The following is a 17668-nucleotide window of genomic DNA, read 5'->3' as shown; positions in this document are numbered from 1 at the left end:
GCGTTCTGAATGGCGGCGTGGGATTCATTCGCGCTCACCGCGCGGGGAGGAGCGGCGCGGCTTGATTGGCTCCCTGGCTCGAGCGGAGGGCGGACTCTGGGCCGGGCCACGTGGGTATGATGAGTTCAGCTCTTCAGGAGGAGGTTAATAAAAGGGACAATCCGGCCGGTCCGTGGCAGGTTGCGGAGATGGAGAAGCTACGGGAGCTGCGTGTGGGCTTCATCGGGGCGGGGCGCATGGCCAGCGCTGTGGCCCAGGCGATCCTGCTGGCAGGTAAGGGCAGGTAGGGGAGGCAAGGTGTGTTGTGGGGGGAGGGGAAATCTCCTGCATGCACAAAATCCTAGAAAAAGCCCAAATCAGGAGGGGGCTTGGATCTTAAAAACCCCTTGTAGGAAAAAGGAACGCCATCGGATTGCAAATGAGGCTTGCTTTTGAGTAAACCTGCTGTAAGTGATGAGGGGGCCAAAGGTGGCGGATCTGTTGCATAGTGCAAAGGGCGTAGGTTGAAAGACAGGCTAAATCAGCGGTTTTTTACGTGAGTAGAATGTGTCCTTTAATTTAAAATGCATGTCTGGGTTATTTGTGGGGCATAGGAATTCGTTCACCTCCCCCCCATTTAGTTCAGCCCCCCACAAGGTCTGAGAGACAGTGGACCAGCCCACTGCTGAAAAAGTTTGCTGCGTAGAAGATGGTGAGGTCTCTGCTGCCAAGCTAGTTCAGGTGTGCTGGAATATTGGTTTTGCAGATGGTGCTGAACTACAGTTCTCATCAGCCTCAGCCAGCATAGCCAAAAGCCGGGAGTGATGGGAGTTATAGTTCCACGACACCACATGGGCCAAAGGTTCCCCACACCCAAGTCAGATAATGTTGCATTAGATGGGTAAACTAATAATTTATATATTATTTATTCCCTGCCCATCTGGCCAGGCCTCCCCAGTCACTCTGGGCGGCTTCCTACAGAATATTAAAAACACATTAAAACATCAAACATTAACAGCTTCCCTAAACAATCTAAAAAATCTCACTATGTACAGATTTACAAGTCTGTGTGCTTCAGGACTTCTGTTTTTGCATGGAATTGAGTATTCAGAGCCTAGCCTTCTGCAGCTTAATAGCATTGGTAGCCAGTTCATTTAATTTTACAGCACAGTGTAAACCTATGTAGGTTTAAGTTCCATGAGTCTAATGGGGCTTACTCTGAGAAAGTGCTACAGGATTGTAGTTGAAGATTGCAAGTAGAATAGGTAATATAGAACAGTGAATGGGAAAATATAACTAAACTGACCCTAAAATACCAAAAGCCCATTTCAGTTACGGGTTCAGAGGAGGGTTTTTTTTAGAAGTGGCAAGTGGAGTCCCCCCCACCCTTAGGCCATACTTTGTCCTGTGAAATACCTCCAAGCGGAAGAATTTTTCCAAGGCCTTCAGACATGACAAAACTTGAGTAACAACAACCTCCTTGTGTATTAAGCAATACAGAATTGTGTGTTTTATAAACAGTAGCTCAGTAACATCTTTCAGTTATCTAGTTCTGGGCTGCAAAATAGGTGGGGCTTACTTCAGAGTAAGTGTATTGCAAATTGTGTCCCAGAATGGAAGGTGGGGGAAAGTTTTGTAACCGAATGTAACTGAGCTTTTTATTGCTTTACATCCATTGTGGAAAATTACTCCGGCTCATGGAAAGATACTCATCTGTCTTTGATGATTCCCTTCCTTGTTCCTTGTAGCACGTAACACCCTGTGCACAAACCCCCAACTAAATCCTGTCCCATGGAAGTGCCAAATTGCCTGGAAAGTTATGCAGGGGAAACTTGGCTAACAGCATGCCAGTTGCAGAGTCAAGAGGATAAGCAGGACTTCTAATTGCACATGGAAAATGACCAGCAGCTGGTAGCACCAAGCAGAAACATGGACCTGAAAGGCATTATGTGCCAGGAGGGGTTTCCAAAATTCCAAACATACTCCATGGGCAGTCACATATAGAGTTTGTTTACTATATGATACGATAATCTTTATTGTCATTGTCCCATACAGAACAACAAAATTGAAAAATCTACATAAGACATTCAAAACCCAACAAGCCTGCTATCCCAACCTGGTCAGCCCCTAAAAACTCTGATACCCCATTTTTAAATACAATATACTCCCATACAGACTCCTTAAAGGTAAAGGGACCCCTGACCATTAGGTCCAGTCGCGGACGACTCCGGGGTTGTGGCGCTCATCTCGCTTTATTGGCCAAGGGAGCCGGCGTACAGCTTCCGGGTCATGTGGCCAGCATGCCTAAGCCGCTTCTGGCGAACCAGAGCAGCGCACGGAAACGCCATTTACCTTCTCACCGGATCTACTTGCACTTTGACGTGCTTTTGAACTGCTAGGTTGGCAGGAGCAGGGACCGAGCAACGGGAGCTCACCCCGTCGTGGGGATTCGAACCGCTGACCTTCTGAGCGGCAAGTCCTAGGCTCTGTGGTTTAACCCACAGCACCACCCGTGTCCCTTTACAGACTCCTTACACTGCGTTTAAACCCAAAATCGCATTTGAGTAGAAACTGTTTCTCAGGCGGCTAGTCTTAGTCTTTATAACCCTGTACCTTCTTCCAGAAGGCAGAAGCTGAAAGAGATCATTTACTGTAATCTCATGACCCCTATCTGCATGTCATAAATGCATAGGTCACCGTGGCTGGGTCTGACCACTCCAGGAGCCTTCCATAATTGGTTGCTGCAGCAAGGCGCTCCTGACCACAGCTGCCGCCTGACCAACAGGGGCAGAGCTGTGTCCAGGAACACACCAAAACGGCAAGCCCCATCTTTCAGGGGGAGTGTAACCCTATCACCCCCTGGCGAGAACACACCTGTCTTGTACAGTCTGAGTTTCAGCTTGTTCATCTGCATCCAGTCCAGAGCCTTCTTGGTAGTGGCGCCCGCCCTGTGGAACGCCCTCCCTTCAGGTGTGAAGGAAATAAGCAGCTATCTTATCTTTAAAAGACATCTGAAGGCAGCCCTGTTTAGGGAAGGTTTTAATATTTAATGCTGTATTGTTTTTAACACTCGATTGAGAGCCGCCCAGAGTGGCTGGGGAAACTCAGCCAGATGGGTGGGGTATAAATAAATTATTATTATTATTATTATTATTATTATTATTATTATTATTATTAATTCACGCGGTGGTTCAGGACCTCTACAGCTTCCCTGGACTGAGATGGGAAGAAGAGCCAGAGCTGTGTGCCATCTGTGAACTCCAAAACTCTAGATTCTCTTTATGTGTGGGTTTGATGTCGATGTTGGGTAGGTAGAGGGCAAGGTGGAATTTTTTGGGGACACCCGAAAACAAAAGTGTGAAGCAGGGGCTGGCCCTCGGAACTACCTTCTGGAATCTGCCCTCCAGGAAAAGCCGGAGTCTCTTTATTACGGCACCCAGAAACCCCATCCCAGGAAGGACAGCAGGGCCGATGGCACCGAAAGTGGCTCAGGACGCCATCGGAAAGAACAGGGACGTTCTGTCCGGGTCCAGCATCCAGCATCAATCATCCACCAGGGCGACCGAGGCAGTTTCAGTCCCCAAACCAGGTTGGAAACCAGACTAAAATGGCTGAAGATAATCTCCCTCTCCCGGGAAGTCCTGGAGTAGGGTCATCACCACACACCCAAGCATCTTGTTCAAAAACGGAAAGTTGGAGACCAGACGGTAAATGCTGATATTCTTAGGGGTCTGGAGAGTTTTTTTAGCAAAGGATGAACTACTACAGTGTTTTAGTTAGCTAGCATAGTTTTAGTTAGCTTTCACAGATACATAGCTAGCATAGTGTGGACACACTTTCACAGATAGATTAATCCTCACCGTCTAAGCCAGGGAAGCAGGGTTTGGATTAATAATAACAATATATTTATATGCTGCCCATTTGACTGGATTGCCAGCTACTCTGGGTGGTTCCCAACAAATTATGAAACCGCAGCAAAACATTAAAAGCTTCCCTAAACAGGGCTGCCTCCAGATGTCTTCTATATGTTGTTGGGCTCCCAACTCCTTTCCGTTCCAATGGTTAGGGAAGATGGCAGGTAGAGTCTTGCACACCTGGAAGGCAACAGGTTGTGCACCCCTGCCCTGAGCCACTTGGAGCCCAAGTTCCTTGAGATTGCAGAAGGGAAATCCTCTAAGGAGGTTTCCTTTTTCCCCCCAAAGAGGCGAAGATGTCAGAGGCTTTTCAGTTGTGCACTCTGGAATCTGCTCATGGTCCAAACCTTGTCCACCTTTGTCAATAGTGGGGAATGAGTGTTTTTCCAGAGAGTTTTGTGAGCTGCAGATGAGTCCATTCTGACTATTACTTAGATATGAAGTTGAAGACAGCTTGCAAAATGATGAGGTTGAAGACAGCTTGCAAAAACAGAGTGGTCTTTCTTCTGCTGGGCTTGTGTTTGGGCAAAGCATAAGGTGCCGTACATTCAGCCAAGCTTTCTTTCTCCCCATCTCTCGCAGGAGAAGTCCCGGCAGTGAACATCTTTGCTAGTGCTCCGTCCAACAGGAACCTGGACAAGTTCCAGGTAAGTGAAGGCCAAATGTCAACAGGACCTGAATCAAAAGGGCCGTGAAATGCTAAAGGCCATCCGTTCAGTGGCGGCCACTAACTTGGATGGCTTGAAAAGGGGAATTCATTCTAACAAACGAGGAATGGCTTTTAAAAGTAATGGACTATGTTGAAATGACAAACTGACAGCAATATTAAGAGATTGAAATGATGAAATTCTTATAGAATTAGGGAAAAGCACTATAGTCCAATTTAATCGCGGGCAGGATTTGAGATAGGAGCAGTGGAAGTAAAATGACAAAGTAAATGTATTAGAGGGATTTCTGTAATAGACAAGTGTTTTATCTATAATGCAGTAGAAAAGGGTATGAACAAAACCATTCTGGAGGCATGGGAGGGAAGTCAATACACGAAATGACGTTGCAATTTAATTTGAAGTCAGCTTGCAAAAATTTGAAAATTCAATCAAAGTTAAATTTAAAAATGAGCAATTCAGATCTGTTGATCCATGGGGAAATTAAGCACTGGGAAATGTTCTGCCCCACATCACTGAGTGTCTAAACACCAGTTAGCCAGAGCATATGAGTGGGGCAGCTGTGTGCGCTGTTGCACTCGTCGCAGTTGTGGCTTTCCTAGAGCCATGTGCTCGACCACTGTCAGAAACAGGATTCTGAGCTGGATAGGCCTATGGTCTGATCCACCTGCAGGGCATGAAGTTCCAATGTTCTTACCTTGTGATTTCTCTTTTGAATAAAGACCTTTGAGTGCAAGACGACGCACTCTAACCTGGAGATTCTGGAGAACTGCACCATCGTATTCCTGGCTACCAAGCCCCATGTACTCCCCACGGTTCTGCGAGAGATCGCATCTGCGGTCACCAAAAAACACGTTGTCGTCTCCATGGCAGCTGGAGTCACACTGCAGGCCTTGGAAGAGGTGAGTTCTTAGAGGAGCAAGTCCACGGGCCCATCCCCAGAGGCACACCCAGCGTGGTGAAGTAGGGTGTTAGTGAACCTTGCAGCCCAATCATCACTGTACTCTCCATTGAATTTGCTTTGGGCTGGAACGTGATTGTAAAAGTGTAGGGAAGCTTTTAATGCTTAACAGACCATTGTATTTTAATATTTTGTTGGAAGCTGCCCAGAGTGGCTGGGGAAACCCAGCCAGATGGGTGGGGTATAAATAATAATAAATTATTATTATTATTATTTATTATTATTATTATTTATTATTATTATTATTTTATTTTATTATTAATGCCGCCGCTACCTGGTATGTGCAGGTGAGGCTACAGCTCACTGGAGCATCTCAGGTTTTGCACACAATCATGTCAAAGCCTTGGCACCTGCAGTTTAAACAGAATCTCTGTTAGCAGAGAAGGCCAGTGCTAGTCCTTTATATATATATATATATATATATATATATATATATATATATATATATATATAAATTTTTATTAAGTTTTTCTTTTACAAATAATTCATGCAACCATAATTACATATTTGCTGTTTTTTAAACTTCCACCGGCACCACCCTCAATCATCCATTTTTCTTATCTTCACGCATTTTCTGTATGATATTGCCAATTTAATATTAACCTTCCATCTCTGTTTCTTTTTTACAATATACCTTGTATTTTCACAAAGCCTCCTTAAAACCCACTAGCGTTGTCTGTTCATCACATATGGTTTTCAGATAATCCGTAAACTTTCTCCAGTCCTCGATGAATTTGTGATCTTTCTGGTATCTGATTTTTCCAGTCATTTTATCCAGTTCTGCATAGTCCATAAGTTTCATTCTCCACTCATTCAAGGTCGGTAATTCCTCTTGTAGGCCAGTGCTAGTCCTACTCAGAAGAGATCCACTGAAATGAAGGCGCATGACTAACCTGGGCCCATTATTTACTTTATTTAGTTGTAATCTGCACTTTCATTAAAAAAATAAAAATAAACATATTGAGGCGGTTTGCAACATGTAAGGGAAAAAATCCATCAAGAAGCATAAGAGAATACATGTTGGTTAAAAAGGAAATTCATACTGCAAAGGATTGTCTGAAGGATAGTTAATTTCAATGGGTTCGCTCAGAGTAAAACTTGGTTGGACACAACCCTTGGGCAAAAAAAATGAGAGGCACACATGCAAGATGGGTGACACCTGGCTTGAGAGCAGTACATGTGAAAAGGATCTAGGAGTCTTGGTTGACCACAAACTTGACATGAGCCAACAGTGTGACGCGGCAGCTAAAAAAGCCAATGCAATTCTGGGCTGCATCAATAGGAGTATAGCATCTAGATCAAGGGAAGTAATAGTGCCACTGTATTCTGCTCTGGTCAGACCTCACCTGGAGTACTGTGTCCAGTTCTGGGCACCACAGTTCAAGAAGGACACTGACAAACTGGAACGTGTCCAGAGGAGGGCAACCAAAATGGTCAAAGGCCTGGAAACGATGCCTTATGAGGAACGGCTAAGGGAGCTGGGCATGTTTAGCCTGGAGAAGAGGAGGTTAAGGAGTGATATGAAAGCCATGTTCAAATATATAAAAGGATGTCACATAGAGGAGGGAGAAAGGTTGTTTTCTGCTGCTCCAGAGAAGCGGACACGGAGCAATGGATCCAAACTACAAGAAAGAAGATTCCACCTCAACATTAGGAAGAACTTCCTGACAGTAAGAGCTGTTCGACAGTGGAATTTGCTGCCAAGGAGTGTGGTGGAGTCTCCTTCTTTGGAGGTCTTTAAGCAGAGGCTTGACAACCATATGTCAGGAGTGCTCTGATGGTGTTTCCTGCTTGGCAGGGGGTTGGACTCGATGGCCCTTGTGGTCTCTTCCAACTCTATGATTCTATGAGATCAGTGGTTCCCAAAGTGGGCGGTACTGGGGGGGATTGGGGTTACTTGGGGGGGGGGGTGCTAAGAGGCAAGGGGTGGCAGGGGGAAATGAGTATCAGGCTTTGAAAAGTTGCCATCGCCGGACTAAGTTCATCTGTTTCGTCCAGTTAATTAAACCAAACAGTTTTAATTGGATTTTGAATAAATTGAGCAATTACCGTATGGTTTTCAGTTTTAGAGAGCTCAGTCAGTAGAGCAAGAGGTTCTTAATCTCAGGGTTGTGGGTCCGAGCCCCACGTTGGGCAAAATATTCCTGCATTGAAGGGGGCTAGATGACCCTCGTGGCCCTCCCAGCCCTACAATTCTATGCTTCTGTGATTATCTTAGTGGGTCACGCTGGCTGCTGTTCTGAATGTTTTAATAGGATAGGGGGCACTGGTGATCAGTTTATGGAACCAAGGGGGTTGTGGCCCTAAAACATTGGGAAACCACTGCCTTAAATTCCCCATAACTTCTAGGTGGTAATCACATTATCCACTCAGCTTAAACAACATCTCATTAAACAACCTGTTCCGAATGCAAGGAATCCCTGCAGAATGTTGCAGCTTAAGCTCAGTCCTTGTGGGTAGTGGCTAAATGTTAGGAAAAGCATCCCTGCTTGCAACTCTATTTTTTTTTATAAATATTTATTAAGATTTTCCATTTTATACAAACAAAAAGAAGAGAAAAAAAGCACAAAGAAAAAAGACAATATTAAAAACACATAGTTTTCAAAACCTAGTTTCCAAACCCTTGTCCTTTGACTTCCTCGAACCTCCCCTTCTTGTTTTCTAGATCAGATTATTTATCCAGCAAATCCTGATCTCCTAACTTCGCACTTAATTAACCCCTTATTCTCTATTCAGCTTCTTAAATTATTGTAACTTAAACCTTATTAAAACAAGAGAAAAAGAAAAAACATTTCTTCCATATTCTTTTACCATAGCAGCTAGGAACCATTAATTTCAATCCAACTCCCTTCAAAATTCAGTAATGTTACAGTATTTCTTTAAATAGTCCTTAAATTTCTTCCAATCTTCTTCTGCCGACTCTTCTCCCTGGTCGCGGATTCTGCCAGTCATTTCTGCCAATCCCATACAGTCAATCAGCTTCGTCTGCCATTCTTCCAGAGTGGGTAGGTCTTGCGTCTTCCAGTGCTTTGCTATAAGTATTCTTGCTGCTGTTGTTGCATACATAAAAAAAGTTCTATCCTTCTTTGGCACCAATTGGCCGACTATGCCCAGGAGAAAGGCCTCTGGTTTCTCTGCTTGCAACTCTAAATGCATGTTCCCTCTTCTGCTTTTCTGGGGTTCCACAGCTGCTTCCGGCTGGGACCAAAGTGCTGCGGATCATGCCCAACATTCCCTGCATGGTCCAGTCGGGTGCCATCGTTCTGGCTCAGGGCACCTGCGCTGAGGAAGAGGATGTGGCCCTGCTGAAGAGGCTGCTGTCTCATAGCGGGCTGTGTGAAGAGGGCCCTGAATCCTACATCGACATCCACACAGGGCTGAGCGGCAGCGGCGTTGCCTATGTGAGCTACCTTTTTTGTTGGGTCTGCAAGTGGCCTCTTAAATAGTAGGCATGGCATTGGGCTTAAACACATATTCTGCAGTTCTTGTCTTGGCCTTTCTATGTTCGGGGTCGCCTATTGTGCATGGCTGCCCACTGGACCTTCAGCCGTTGCTAGAGTACAGCTCCCCATCATCTTATCGCTTTGGCATGCCAGTGGGGATGATGAAAGTTGGAGTCCAACATCATATTCAGATTAGCCAAGCAAAGGTTAGCTAACCCTTGCCTTGAGCTTCAAGTCAATGTATGTGTTAGTTTAAACCGCACTGTTTGTCTAGCAACCTAGACAGCACTTGCTTATAATCTTTGCTTTGTCTAAGTTAACTCTACCCCTAAAAGCGGAGGCATATTGTTTATTTTGTCTCCCCACTTGTTGAGACCAAGATGCCTGCTACTTTTGCTCTCTCATCTCCTCATGCCGTAAATAGTTCCTGCATGAATAAAGCCTTTGAACTCCAGAAAGTGATTATTCTAATATTATTAGAAGGTCTGGTAACTGTTTCCTCTTCTTTATTCTCTTCCCATCGCCACAGGCATACATGTTTGCTGAAGCATTGGCGGAAGGAGCCGTAAAGATGGGGATGCCGGGGGCTATGGCCCAGAAGATTGCTGCACAGACCCTCTTGGTAAGGAGCTGTGATTCCTGCTAACCTCCTCCGTCCCTCCACCATCCCATCCCTCGATAATCTCCCTTGGTAACCTCTAGGTTTAAATGATTGCAATGTGTTCTGTGTAGGGATGCCTCTGAAGACAGTTCAGAAACTTCACCTGGTTCAGAATTCAGCAGCCAGGTTGCTCACTGGGGCAAGATGGTTTGCAGCCGAACTGCAAGGGCTGCCAATTACTGTAGGTTTTGGGCCCAGTTCAAAGTGCTGGTTAAACCGCTCAGGGTTGCAATACTTCAAGGACCGCCTCTCTCTATAGGAACCAACCCAGACCCTGCAATCATCCTCCAACACAGGGATCTTTTGCCTAACCTAGATCTTGAACCCATAACCCTGGTATTAAGAGTTACATGCTCTACAGACCGAGCTAAGGATCTATAATTCTTTCCTCGAAGCTTGAATTTCTTCTGGATTCTTTTTAATTTGATATTTTCATTGTTGTAAACTGCTTTGAGATTTGCTATTTAAAATGCAGTGGTACCTCTGGTTGCGAACAGGATCCGTTCCGGAGGCCCGTTCACAACATGAAAAGAACGCAACTCGCAGCGGTGCGTCTGCGCACGCACGGATTGCGATTCACCGCTTCTGCGCATGCTCGAACGGCAAAACCCGGAAGTAACCCTTTCAGGTACTTCCGGGTCACTGCGGGACGTAACCTGAAAGAACGTAACATGAAGCGGACGTAACATGAGGTATGACTGTATAAAGCAGTACAGTGGTACCTCGGGTTAAGTACTTAATTTGTTGTGTAGGTCCGTTCTTAACCTGAAACTGTTCTTAACCTGAAGCACCACTTTAGCTAATGGGGCCTCCTGCTGTCGCTGCGCCGCCAGAGCACGATTTCTGTTCTCATCCTGAAGCAAAGTTCTTAACCCGAGGTAATATTTCTGGGTTAGCGGAGTCTGTAACCTGAAGCGTGTGTAACCCGAGGTACCACTGTATAGAAATGAAAATTACGTTAATAACAAACAACCCCATTGCAGGGTGGGGCGGGGAGACCCAGAGCCTAGTCATTCCATTGTGGCGACCATAACCTAGGTTTAAGGTGCCATTTGGCAATTAGATTATATATCTGAGTTTCTAACACTGTCTGTGATTGAGCAGTGATCTGAACTTTGGTTCCTTGCATGGAAAGGCAAGGCGCCATCCACTCCCCCCACCCCACCCCCATCATCGTATCTGAAACTGTATTTGTTGTCTTCCAGGGAGCAGGAAGAATGATCCTTGAAACAGGGGAGCACCCAGCGGTTCTGAGAAGTGCTGTTTGCACCCCAGGGGGAACAACCATCTACGCCTTGCATGAGCTGGAAAAGGGGTCTCTTCGCTCTACTGTCATGAACGCTGTGGAGGCAGCCACCTGCCGCGCTCAGACAATGGGCAAGCGATAAGAGGGGGGTGGGCATGTGGTGGCCTTGGTGATGGAGGCCCCCACATCTTATGCGTGGGATCAGGATAGAGAACCACCTGGAGGAATTCTGGGGCAGATGGCCTGGAGCTGTTGCACGTGTGAACTTCACAATGCAGTGTTTTTTCTTTGGAAGACTGACACTCATGGGATTTTCTCTCACACACACACCCCGCCGCATGACTCAACAGCAAGGGAAGAATCCACACCAGTGACAATCATCTCTTTCCAAGCCCTCAATATTATTAAACACACCCAACTTCAGGCTTCCTAGCGACATGTTAGCTTCTCTTGTGTCATTATGTACCAATGTTACCTGAGCGTACAAGCACTAGCAGAAACGAGCCTTTTGCACTGTAAAAGGTAAAGGGACCCCTGACCATTAGGTCCAGTTGTGGCCAACTCTGGGGTTGTGGCGCTCATCTCCCTTTACTGGTCAAGGGAGCCGGCGTACAGCTTCCGGGTCATGTGGCCAGCATGACTAAGCCACTTCTGGCAAAACCAGAGCAGCGTACGGAAACGCTGTTTACCTTCCTGCCAGAGCGGTACCTATTTATCTACTTGCAGTTTGACATGCTTTTGAACTGCTAGGTTGCCAGGAGCTGGGACTGAGCAACAGGAGCTCACCCCGTTGCGGGGATTCGAACCGCCAACCTTCTGATCGGCAAGTCCTAGGCTCAGTGCTTTAGACCACAGCGCCACCCGTGTCCCTGTTTTCACACTGTACCTCGGTTTAAAACAGCGGTTCTCAACCTGTGGGTCCCCAGATGATGTTGGACTACAACTCCCATCATCCCTGAGCTCTGGCCTTGCTAGCTAGGGGTGATGGGATCTGTAGTTCAACAACATCTGGGGACCCACAGGTTGAGAAAGGCTGCTTTAAAAGAAGCTGCACTTCTGGTACAGAATGTTGATGGAAGTAGCAAAGGAACACATCTGGCAGAGTAAACTTCAATCGCAGACGAACCAGAAGCTGGCTGGTTAAATAAGAACGTAAGGAGAGCCTGCTGGATCAGTCCAGCGGCACATCTAGTCCAGCACCCTGTTCTCACAGTGGCCAACCAAATTCCTCCTCTGTTGGGAAGCCCGTAAGCAGGATCCGAGCACAAAGAGCCTTCCTGTGGCTTCCAGCAAACGGGCGTTCAGAAGCATTTCTCCCTTGTGGCTCACAGCCATCAGTAGTGCAATGAAGCTCCTTAGGGGCATATAAAAGGTAAAGGTAAAGGTACCCCTGCCCGTACGGGCCAGTCTTGACAGACTCTAGGGTTGTGCGCCCATCTCAAGAGGCCGGGGGCCAGCGCTGTCCGGAGACACTTCCGGGTCACGTGGCCAGCGTGACATCGCTGCTCTGGCGAGCCAGAGCCGCACACGGAAACGCCGTTTACCTTCCCGGCAGTAAGCGGTCCCTATTTATCTACTTGCACCCGGGGGTGCTTTCGAACTGCTAGGTTGGCAGGCACTGGGACCGAGCAACGGGAGTGCACCCCGCCGCGGGGATTCGAACCGCCGACCTTTCGATTGGCAAGCCCTAGGCACTGAGGCTTTTACCCACAGCGCCACCCGCGTATAAGCATATATTGAATCAATATTTACACTGACAAAGCAGCACCATTTCAGAGTTCTTTCTCACCTCTTCCTGGGGTTGGCTGGGAATGGGGCCTGAGACTTTCTAGATGTGCTCTGCCACTGAGCTAGAGCTGTCCTACGTGAGCCTAACACTGCACAGGGGACCAAAATTGTACATTGCTCACACAGTGCAAGGGAGATGGGATTTTTCCTTTCGTAGGTTCCAATCGGGCCCAGGCAAGTGTGCTACATTCAAAGTTTGTGCGTGTGCCACTGTCTTACTGGAGCCAGCGTGCAAAAGGAAAGGCATAAATCCATTACATTAAAACAACCGGATCCCACCGCTAATCTCTTATCACAGAACTGGGAAAACAATAGAGTCATACCTCGTGTTGCATTTGCTTCAGGTTGCGACCCGGAAGTACCGGAAAGGGTTACTTCCGGGTTTCGCCGCTCACGCATGCGCAAACGCTCAAAATGACGTCTCACACATGCGCAGAAGCGGTGAGTCGTGACCCGCAGATGCAAGTTGCATTCTGCTCAGGTTGTGAACTGGGCTCCGGAACGGATCCCGTTTGCAAACAGAGGTACCACTGTAAATTGAATAAAAGGCCTCTATTTCCCAATAATTGCTGTAAAGTGGTATCTCGGGTTAAGAACTTAATTCGTTCTGGAGGACTGTTCTTAACCTGAAGCACCACTTTAGCTAATGGGGACTCCCTCTGCCGTCGGCGCGCAATTTCTGTTCCTATCCTGAAGTAAAGTTCTTAACCTGAGGTACTATTTCTGGGTTAGCAGAGTCTGTAACCTGAAGCGTATGTAACCCGAGGTACCACTGTACTCTGAAATGGAAAAGAGTCTGCTTCTTGAACACATTGAGCATGTTCAGGAATCATTTTGGGGTTTTTTCAGTTCTGTAACAGGACAGCATTAACCCCAAAAAAGCTCCACACACACACACACACACGATGTGAAAATTCAAGTCTCTGAAGTCCAGTTCAAGTCTGTTCACAAGTGAGAGACCAGTAGCTGTACCATTTCACTTTATTAAATTAATTCTTTGGCTGGCAGGCAGGGTGGGTCTCTTATTTCCAAAGCATCCAAGAAACTCCGAACCCATGGAGGGTTAGCACCACCTCATCTCTCTGTACGTCACCCAAAGCTTCCTGATCATCTCACCAGTCCTGATCCAGTGTGCTTCTTGGAAAGGCATGGTTTTTTAAAAAAAGAGGAGATTAAGCAAGAAACTCAGGAGGAAATATGGAGGGGAATAGCAAACAGCCCTTTCAACAAGTGTGATAAGCTTACAAAAAGGGTGGCTGGGTGAGGAGAGGTACCAAATAGTTCTGATGCTGTGGATGGCATAAAATCAGGGAGTACTATACTCCTGCCTAGGCGCTCTTCCCATTGCACGGCTCTGCTCCTTTCATACACAACTCTGCTTTTTAGGTAACATTTGAATTCGAGAGCCCTCTCCTGTACTTCTGCGCATTCCCTTTTCTATTCAAGTATGCCTACATGGCCAACTTACACCTCAATCTTTTGTTTGACACTGGAAAACCACTGCAAACTCCCCACTCCTTTTGCAGGGACCATCCCTCCCCCCGAACCTCTTTGAACTTGCAGTGAGATTGTCTCCACCTTGGGACAACTTTTTCAACCTGTCTGCTGGACAGGACAAGTCTTTAATTTTACCATGTGTAGACTGTTTGAAAGGAAACCTCCGCCATGCATAAATTCTAAGTAAGAAGGAAGTCCATGTGGTTCCACCAGAGGGAACTGGCAAGAATTGCACCCTGAGCAAACGGTTCAGGGAGCAGAGGTACCCCTCCTGCCTCTCTGCTGTTAATAGCCACTTCTTTCAACCCCCAGAACTTGGGGAGTCAAGCCCCTTTAACAGCCTCACCCCAATGCTCATAGGGAGGGGGAAGGAACTCTCCTGTTCTGCCCTGATTGTGCCATATTTGCACCTCCTAGTGGGCACAAGGCGCCATCCCCTATTGCTGCATAAAGAGTAAACACTTCCACCAGATATGTAGGTGAGTGCAATAATCTAGTTAGCTGTTTTGCTTTGAGCCGCCTTGCCATGAGTCGGGTTCAGCTGCCTTCTGCAGCCTTTGCGCCATGCTGATGAAGGACCGGAGCTGGACCACCTTCAGCGTCCCAACTTCCTGGGGATCCTGGCTCTCCAGCCAGCGCAAGGCCTTCTGCAGGCCTTGTATTGCTTCCCGGGCAGTGGGCAGCGGAGTATCTCCCATTCCATCACTCCCGCCACCTCCACCATCTCTTGTCCCAACTGTTTCTTCCTCCTCCTCGCCTTCCCCTTCCTCTGTGTCCGGAATGACATCATCTAAGTGGAGCCAATCGGCCACTTCCTCTGGAGACAGGCGCTTGCAGGTAAGGGCAGCCAGGTGTACGAGGTCAGCAAAGTCCAGGTTGTCCACACCTGCAGAGGCCTCTCCGGACTCCTCCTCTTCCCCTCCAGAGTGGGGCTCAAAGGCTGCACGCAGGCCAAGCAGCCAACATTTCTCAATGGATCCAGTCGGGATGAGATCCCAAGACAGGCCAGCTAGGCAGAGCATATCCTCCAGGAGAAAAGAGCGGCCAAAGTCCAGTTCTCCGCCAGGTTTTTCGGACTCCCCCACGGCTGCTCCTCTCGCTAGGCACGCCACGGCCAAGCGCAACAACTCCCGCTTGTACAGTAGCTTGAACGCCGACACGACGCCCTGTTCCAGAGGCGGCAAAATCCGGCCTCTGCCTCCCAAAGACCCTCCTGCCGCCTTGGAAAGGAAGAGCGCTCGGATAGACCCGTCCGGAGTTTGAAGTTGGGGCGACTCCTCGGGGTGCGCGGAGGGGCAGCTGAGCAGGAGGACGGCTTTCTGCGGGAGGCAGCTGCGGCGCAAAAAGCGCTTCACGCTAGGCACGAAATCGTCAAAGAACCAAATCTGCAGCAGGGAGCGGCCCAGCCGGGCCTGGGGGCTGTAGCGGTAGCAAGCCGGGAGCGTCTCCCTCTTGCGGCACCGGAGGCAAGGAGGGTCCTGCAGGCCTCCCACCACCAGCGGCTTCAGCTTATGGGAGCCGGTTAGATTTGCGGCGAGCAGGACTGTGACCCCGTCTCCCGCCCACGATGGGAGAGGCTGCAGCAGTCGGGCCTGGCTAGGCAGCAGCTTCCAATAAAGCCCGGTGATGTTAGCGTTGTAGATTTGGTCGTCGCTGTAGCCGCCTTCATCTGGTGGCGCAGCAGCCGTGGGTGGCCGGGTATGGTCGGAGAAGGCCGAGCAGGGGGAAGCGGCGTCCGCTTCGGCTCGGAGGGCAGGCGTGTCGCCCGCCGCACCTAAGCCGCCCCCCTCGCGTTGGCTGGAAATGCCGTGACGCTTCTGCCACCGCCAGAACCACCCGTGGCTGGCCTTGAAGGTGCACTCGGGCCCGTAGATTTGCCGGGCAAAGGCTTCGGCCTGGGCCTGGATGGCCGGTCCGGAGAGCGGCACGCCGTGCTGGCGCAAGGCGAGGAACCACGTGTAGACGGCGCGGTCGATCTCCTCCTCGTTGGCCAGGCGCATCTTCTTGCGGTGCGTGCCCACCTCGCCCCCTAACTGGTCCAGGAACCAGCGCAGCTTGCTTTCGTCCTTCAGCCAGCCGCGGAGGGTGCCGCCGGGGACCCCGAAGTCCCGGCACACTGAGGCCTGCCGCTCGCCCCTCTTCACACGCTCGATGGCTTGCAGCTTGTCCTTGATGGAGTAGGCCCGCCGGAAGGCCATCTTGGACGCCGGCAGTGGGGAAGATGGGGCGGCACGGGGGCCCCGCCTCGCAAGGTCGTCGTCAGGCTTGCCGCAGGGCCGGCGCGAGGAGCCTGCAGGCTCACCTGACGCTGGTGGCTGTTTCATGGGGGAGGCCTGGTCTCCCCCAGGGCTGCCTGGGGCCCCGATCCCTTCCACTGCAGGGAGGAGGGCACCTTGCCCCCCTGCCATGGCGGGCTCCTTTCAAAGCCCCCCTGAAGAAGTGTCCCAAACAAGCGAGAGGGAGGCTTATTGTGGTGGGGGAGCGCGGGAAAAGCGGGGCGCGTTATATCCGGGGAGAGCTGAAAAGCGAGGGAGGGGCGGAGCGGCCGCCTTTGTCTTCTCAGCCTCTCTCGCCTTCCGATAGGGCAGGCCGGCCCAGAAGGCGCATGCGCCGCGGGACAGCTGCCTTTCCGTCCCCCCCACCCTCTTCTCTCCATGGAATCTTCCTCTCCTCCGCTGCTCTCCCCCATGTTTTGCGGTCTGTTGGACTCTCTCACCATCTCTTTTGGATCGTTCCAACCCGTCGAATCCGGGGGGGGATAGTCCAGTGAAAGAAACTGGGATTTCTGCCTTCTAAAATCCGCAAGTCTGTTTCAGCGGATATGTTGCCTTAAAAAAAACCTAACAAAAATTATCTTTCTAAAAAGAAGCTAAAAGCCTCACGCTGCCGTCATCCTGTTTTGCCTTTTCACTCCCCCCCCACCTACTTTCACTGAACCGGGCTATTCCATTGACGACACCTCTGGTAGGGGGGGAAGAAAAGAAAAGAAAACGGATTAACTTCACCTGGATATTGTTGACCACTAGTAAGATTATTAATCCTCCCCCAAAAAAACCATTCATGACTCCATTTGCTCCGCGGCTCTCCAACTTCCTCCTTTTCCTCTCCTTGCACCCATTCCCTCCCCCCCATTTCCAAGCGGGGATGGCGCGCCCCGAGCAGCCGCGTTCCCAGAACCCCCCGCGCGGCGCGTGCCTTCTCTCTTTCCTCAGGCGGAGACCGCGCGGAGCGGAGCAGCTGCTGGTTCTTCCTCTCGGATTCCCCCCCCTCAAAAAAAGTACCGTTTCCCTCCACTCACCTAACGGTTATTGCGTGAGTAGAGACCATTTCTTCTCACGGGGGGGGGAGTCGAGAAGGGGTTGCTAGGCGACGCTTTACCGGCAAAAAAGAGGGGGGGGCCCTGATACTTCAAAAATGGGCTTGACCTGAAACCGTCCGTCCCCCCCACGTCCCATCATGCACCGCGGGGGCCTAACTTTGGACCGCCAGTTGCAGCCTCTGCTCTATTTCTCTT

The 17668-nt window shown here is 49.2% G+C and overlaps 2 protein-coding genes across 5 annotated transcripts; one reads left to right on the top strand and one right to left on the bottom strand.

Moving 5' to 3' along the window:
* The first annotated feature begins 71 nt into the window (after window positions 1-71).
* PYCR3 (pyrroline-5-carboxylate reductase 3) lies at window positions 72-11307 on the top strand. 4 transcript variants are annotated; one of them, XM_053395148.1, is made up of 7 exons: window positions 72-273; window positions 3387-3686; window positions 4476-4540; window positions 5281-5460; window positions 8708-8920; window positions 9492-9584; window positions 10829-11307. In XM_053395148.1, exons 1-7 carry the CDS (start codon window positions 117-119, stop codon window positions 11009-11011), a joined length of 1191 nt encoding a protein of 396 aa, XP_053251123.1. In that variant the 5' UTR covers window positions 72-116; the 3' UTR covers window positions 11012-11307. The 4 variants fall into 4 exon arrangements, with proteins under 4 accessions (XP_053251123.1, XP_053251124.1, XP_053251126.1 ...); XM_053395149.1 differs by having other exon boundaries at window positions 74-283; window positions 3387-3568; XM_053395151.1 differs by having other exon boundaries at window positions 76-273; window positions 3387-3568.
* Window positions 11308-13620: 2313 nt separating this feature from the next.
* TIGD5 (tigger transposable element derived 5) lies at window positions 13621-17207 on the bottom strand. The gene has a single exon (XM_053395145.1). It carries the CDS (start codon window positions 16560-16562, stop codon window positions 14652-14654), a length of 1911 nt encoding a protein of 636 aa, XP_053251120.1. The 5' UTR covers window positions 16563-17207; the 3' UTR covers window positions 13621-14651.
* Between the last annotated feature and the right edge of the window lie 461 nt (window positions 17208-17668).

Source organism: Podarcis raffonei, chromosome 7, assembly GCF_027172205.1.
Source record: "Podarcis raffonei isolate rPodRaf1 chromosome 7, rPodRaf1.pri, whole genome shotgun sequence".
Taxonomy (NCBI): domain Eukaryota; kingdom Metazoa; phylum Chordata; class Lepidosauria; order Squamata; family Lacertidae; genus Podarcis; species Podarcis raffonei.
Note: the sequence above shows the minus strand (reverse complement) of the source record. Positions and strands in the feature narration are given on the sequence as shown.